Source organism: Bradysia coprophila, chromosome II (genome assembly GCF_014529535.1).
Source record: "Bradysia coprophila strain Holo2 chromosome II, BU_Bcop_v1, whole genome shotgun sequence".
NCBI lineage: Eukaryota > Metazoa > Arthropoda > Insecta > Diptera > Sciaridae > Bradysia > Bradysia coprophila.
Genome location: NC_050735.1, coordinates 9,283,915 through 9,290,391, shown reverse-complemented (window position 1 = coordinate 9,290,391; position 6,477 = coordinate 9,283,915). Strand labels below are relative to the sequence as shown.

Genomic DNA, 6,477 nt, shown 5'->3' with positions numbered 1-6,477 from the left:
AAAATCAATGCATTGCATCAATGATCTTTGAGGCTTGTTCTGCCAAGTAAATAATATGAGACGAAATCAAGTTGTCAGGAACATATTTTAACCTTTTCCGCAACCGCTCTTCCTACTCGACTCACGCCTCAAGAGAGTTATGTGTCAACGGCATTAACATCAAATACTTGTCATATTCTTAGCTATGGTAAGATCCTTATTTTGTCCACTATGAAGCGTTGTGAAAATGGTGTTTTGTTGTCATTTTAGGTGAGAAAATGTTCATTATGGCGGGTTAGCCATATTGGGTGAGGAAATGATCATTTTCTCACCTAAAATAGCTGAATACCAAAACACGCAATCTATTTTATTTTCTTCTCGCTTCGCTCTGGACGCAAACTTTCGCTCTTGGTTTAATTTCCTATTTTCTTCTCTTGGTTAACAATTAATTGCTTCTATGTAAGCACAGACATTTTTTACATTTTTCGCCCTGAGGGTCTTTTGGTAGCCAGTCCTGCTTTTACGTCATCACATCTATTTCATATCAATAAACGATACAAAAATTTAGACATGAATTTGCTACAGCTGTTACTAAGACGTTATTAAGCACTTTTGTTTGTATGCGTCGACCAGCTGAAAAGATTCTAAATTTAAAGACGTGAGCTCCAACTAACGCATTGTGATCGACTTACAGAATTATTTAACTGGAGGAGTGATGTTGAGGCCCCCAGTTGTTGTGTTGCTAATTTATTGTTACCGACCGGCAGCACAGAAACGAATGACGATTTCCACCGCTTCCAAATTCGCCTTATAATGACTTACAGAATTAATGAACCGGAAAAAAATACGAATTTCACTTATTGTCACTGCTGCTAGCTAAACAGCCTCGATGAAGCGGGTAACAGTGGCAGAGTCGTTTTGTCGTTGCGTCATATTGAGACAAAGTGGTTCAACGAAAAAGTGACAGTTGTGAAAATTCTAAATTAGATTTTTTTGTTTTGATGTGGTTGATTGTGATGATTTTTCGTTTTGTGTGTGAAAAAGTGTGCAAAATTATGATTTTATCATATTAATAATTGATTAATTATGTGCCACCCGTGACAGTGTTCTCATAAATAATAAAATCGGTGTTCAATGTTTTCAAAAACGAAAAATTCCATGGCCAATGTTCTCGTTCTCATAAACATTAAAATTGGTTTTATGTGAATAGATCCAAAGAAATTGTTACGTTGAGATATGAACCTAGGAAAGCACTCCAACGACCTGATTCATTTCATATGATCCCGTCGGTCTAGATTCTAGATCTGAGATTTTTTCTGATTCAGTTTATGTGAAGAGATTTTCTCTGATTAAATTCCTGTGATCAATCAATTAAAAGCCTCAACCCAACATGATTTTAATTAGACTTTCTTGTTTCAGGCCAGGTTTGACCTGTTGCGAGCATTAATTATGAACATATTTATTATTTCTTGTGTTCAATCAATTCAAATCGAATTCTTGAAAATTAACATTCAAAAATGGTTGCGCTAAAAAAAATCCAAATTTTACGACAGATCCACTTTGTCGCATTTTCTCATGTCGCATATTTCTGTCTCTGCCACTGTTACCCGCTTCATCGAGGCTGTTTACTGCTAGCGGTGAGTTGACTGCGAAAAAGCCACAGCTTCTGCTTCAACGAAAACGCGACTTGGACGGCTGTCATGTCTGATATGAAGCGAAAACTAAATAATTCACTTGCGCTAAACAATTGATAACATTTTTCTGAATGATTTACCCAACGAACGCACAATGCGTAATTCAAGTGGATGGAAATATTGTAAGTGAATGGGCTATTGTTGATAACATATCGTGTCCACTTAAGAATTGGACCTATATTTAACGCACAATAAAAAAGATGAATCTACTTCTACGTATACTGGAAAATTTACAATATCGAGAGATCTGAAATGATTTTTTCATTGAAAATTGGACCGAAAATTGGAGAAAATTTAGAGTAATTTCTGTTTTTAAATGAACAGATTGATGGTAATGACAGTTTGTGTGCGTTGCGTTGTTATTGATGTTATGTGACCTTTTGTTTCATAGAAATATCAATAAAATATTCCATTGTGGATTAAGTAGGTCATTAGTGTCTCTGAAATATCGAACACACTTTAAAAGATAATGGCGATACGAACAAATTGTATTACAATAATACACTGCAGACAGTGCGGTCACCGGGTGGTACAGTGAAGTACCGTGCCGGATTAAAAAACATTTTTTGAGAGCTTGGAAATTTGAGTAGAATGTGTATCACTTTGTAACTGTGTCTCATTTTTCATATACATTGTCGTAAAGGCAATTTGAAAATGCTAAGAATATACCATTTTGGCTATTAAGTACCTGAACATCTGACAATTCTTTAAAAACAAAAACGTCCATCAGGTTATATTCATGCCACCTCGTGACAGATGACATTGTGAACCATTTTTTTAACACTCCTTTCGACAACAACACCAAAAAATGAGAAATAGAATTTGAATTTTGCACTGCAAGCACCACATTTTTATTAAGAAGGGTAACACATTTCATAGCCTAACTTCGATGGTTGAAATTCATTTCAAATCAAGATTTTTATGAACCCTCTTTCTTTATTGAAATTAATCTCCCAGCAATAGGACGACTCTTGCCCTCATCATTTCTTAAGAGTCGACATCTGTTCATTTTCATAATAAATATAAGGTTCAACATATAACCAGTCCTCGTTTACATGTCATGATGATTTTCCGTATGGAAATAAGCTGTGACGTCATCGATGTAGTACATACATTACAAAACTTGCGTCACGGCACCTTACTACCGTGGTGTCATGATATGAATGCTCGCACAAGTATGATGACGTCAGACTTTCCTCTTTTAAGAAAATAGAAACAATATTTTGATTATACGTGTAATGATAAATTTTGTTTATTTCTTTATCAAATTTCATCTGAAATTGGTTTGAATGTTCTGTTGATGTCACGGCAGAGTAAAATAAACCAGGCACGAGCGGTTTCTTTTTGAAATGTCAAATAAGGGACCTAACACACTGTACGAAAATGAACTGTAATTAACACTGACTTTACTCTGCTGTGGTTGATGTTGCTGGTGAAGCGATTTCGTGAGCTTGTCTATTCGGTCATTTTAATTTTGATAATGGGATCGATCAACGCACTTCAAGCAAAAGTGATATTTATGACAGCTGCCAAATAGAGTACTTTTTGAATGAAATTTTATCCCCACTCTTTTTACAGTGTAAAATTTTGTATGGAGCACTGTCAAGTTGCAGTACCCTATTTAGAGTACCACTTTTGCTTGAAGTGCATTGGATCGAGTCATACACAATCGTAGCTCGCATCAGGTATACTTATAACATCGATTCCGAACTAAAAACTTGTTTGCTAAATTCTTTTAAATGGGATAATAATGCATTTCTAATTGATGTCGGAGCTGGTCTTGCAATTGACCCAATTATGCTGTAGTACTACGATGGTGAATAATTTTAAAAATTTCTGAAAGAATTTAACACTTTCCATCACTTCCTCTTTGTCTTGAGTTGAGCTCTGTTGTGTGCCGAGTACAGTTTGTTCGATACTTACTTTCATCACGAAATTAATTCAATACAAAATTGAAGTGAAGGCTTTCACGAACCAAACATGAAGTGTAACATTATTTTCAAACATTTATTTGGAATAATATTGATATTGCTACAGGTATACACTACTCATATCAACCAATGCATTATTTTGTGTAAAAGTTAAGAGTGAATTCGCGAGTTCTTTGAACAATCGCCTAGCCATGCCATCCGAATTTTTGAAGAGTATGGTATCCATGAAATTCTTGCTTCATTATGAGTTCAACGAGGTATATATTGACTCTCTCGGAATGGTCGTTTTCGTGGTAGAGCTGTTTAAAAAATTGGTGGTCCTCAAGTGTATTCTTTTTACCTGGTTGTCTCGGTTCAAATTTTAGTGGATTTTAGTGCTAGACTAGGGCGATCACACATCAAATACGTCGAACCGTTGGCTGAACTAGTTCCAGTGACTGTATAGAGAAAAATGTTTCTCGTCCTAAAAATAAAAATAAAAACCTGCACTGGAGGGTCTATTGGCAATAAGTGATAGGGCAGTTTGTAAAATGTCAACTAGTACTCCAAGGAAGTTTAGACCGATTTTCGACCATTTTTTTACCTTTAATTAAATTTACAAAGTTGCCTCAGCTTTCCCGACCTTACTTCTTACATAAAATTTGGTTTGTTTTTCTGCAGCCGAGTTTGTGGTTGGTTGGATACTTGAGATACATGCTTCTCGGACCTAGGGCTACATTCTGAGATAGTTTGATGTACCAAGAAAATAAATTCACGAAAACGACGATTCCGAGAGAGGCGGGATATACCTCGTTGAACTCGTAGTGAAGCAAAGATTTCGTTGGTTCAATACTCTTCCAAAATCCTGATGGCATGGCTAGCCGGTTCAAAGTATTCGCAATTTCACTCTTAAGACTTCTTGTTCTTGTGGTGTAAGGCTAGATTTGCCGAATCTAGACCAAACGTTAATGGTGAAATCAACATTTTTAGGATGTTAATGGATGCCGCGCCACTCTATTTCCAATTGAAACACCAAAACTGTGTTTAGCGAATTTTGGTAATTTTTCCTTATCTTTTCTTTTGATTTTCTTTTTCTACTTTAAATTGGATTTAACCGTGCCCTTCATGAACACTTTTCAGACCCTTCATCCACTTCACAATCACCATCGAGTAATCAGCTTCCGTGTTACGCGTCAACGCATTTCAACCGAGCTAAACCGTTAGCACAGACAGCTCATGGAATTACATATCCATCGTTGACAGCATCTCAAGCGATTGGAAATCGTGCGCATATTCTGCTGCAAGACGCTTTCCTTCTAGAAAAACTGCAATCATTCAATCGCGAACGCATTCCGGAAAGAGTTGTTCATGCAAAGGGCGCCGGTGCATTCGGCTTCTTCAAAGTAACGAACGATGTAAGCAAATACACGAAAGCTGGATTTCTGAAAACGATTGGACGAATAACACGAGTTGCTGTCCGTTTCTCAACCGTTGGTGGTGAGTCTGGATCGGCTGACACTATCACAGATCCGAAAGGATTTGCGACGAAATTTTACACCAAAGAAGGGATTTTCGATCTAGTTGGAAATAATATCCAAGTATTTCCCATACGTGACCCAATGCTTTTTCCTGATTTGAATCGATCGCGTAAACGAAATCCTCAAACTCATCTACACGATCCAACGTCATTTTGGGATATGACTAGCTTACGGCCCGAAATGACGATGCATACACTATATCTCTTCTCCGATATCGCCCGACCCAAATCTCTGGCGTACATTGACGGAGCTGGTGTGCACACATTCAAAATGGTGAATGCGGATGGCATCCCCAATTACGTGAAGTTCCACTGGATATCGAATCAGAAAAACAAAGAGTTTTTCGATTCCGATGAATGTGTCCAAATGGCTGGTACAAATCCAGATATCCTACTACAGGATCTATTCGACCGCATCGAACGTAATGAGTATCTCAGCTGGAATTTGTACATTCAAGTGATGACATTTGATCAAGCGGAAGTGCATCCTCAAAATCCGTTCGATGTTACGAAGTTTTGGAAATTGGAGGATTTCCCAATGATATTGGTGGGTACGATGATTTTGAATCAAAATCCGAAAGACTACTTCACAGAAGTGGAACAGTTAGCATTCAGTCCATCGCATATGGTGCCGGGAATCGAACCCAGTCCCGACCGAATGCTACACGCTAGAATGTTTTCGTATCCAGATGCTCAAGTGTACCGACTCGGAGTCAATTTCCCACAAATTCCGGTAAATAGTTGTCCCTTCCAAGTGAATACGTATCAGAGAGACGGACACATGAATGTCGGCGGGAATGGTGCTGGTGCGCCAAATTATTTTCCGAACAGTTTCGGTGGCATCCATTCCATTGACGAAGGCGCTAAGTCTGTCAAACAGTCGATTTTTTCGGTCAGTGGTGATGTGGATCGTGTGGACACTGGTAACGATGACAACTTTTCGCTTCCGAGGTACTATTTGGAGAAGTTAGTTGCGGCTGACGAGAAGAAACGAATTATTGGTAACATTGCCGCCTTTCTGGGGAAGGCTGACAAAACGGTACAAACGAATTACATCAAACTAATTGCGTACGAAATCAGCGAAGAATTTGGCGATTCCCTGAAATCAATTTTGAATCTTACGAGCGTACATCAAAAAGAATAAAGTAAAAATGTTTTGAAATTTCCTTTCAAAGAATCTTTGATCTTACAATGCTGCCTATTCTCGCTGAGCATCATCAAACACATAAATGTTGGGAAAGAGTCCATTAACAGGAATTCTTATCATTCCTTCAGAAAGTTTAATCCATTAATGGCAAAATTCACCACGACGCGACACTATGCCTTCCATCGTTGACGATTTTTTTTTCGCGAATTC

The 6,477-nt window shown here is 37.7% G+C and overlaps 1 protein-coding gene across 1 annotated transcript; it reads left to right on the top strand.

Annotated features, from left to right (window-relative positions):
- Nucleotides 1–3,795: 3,795 nt before the first annotated feature.
- On the top strand, nt 3,796–6,264 carry LOC119082051 (catalase-like). The gene is made up of 3 exons (XM_037191418.1): nt 3,796–3,861; nt 4,574–4,640; nt 4,724–6,264. The coding sequence occupies exons 1-3, from the start codon at nt 3,796–3,798 to the stop codon at nt 6,262–6,264; spliced, it is 1,674 nt and encodes a 557-aa protein (XP_037047313.1).
- Nucleotides 6,265–6,477: the final 213 nt, after the last annotated feature.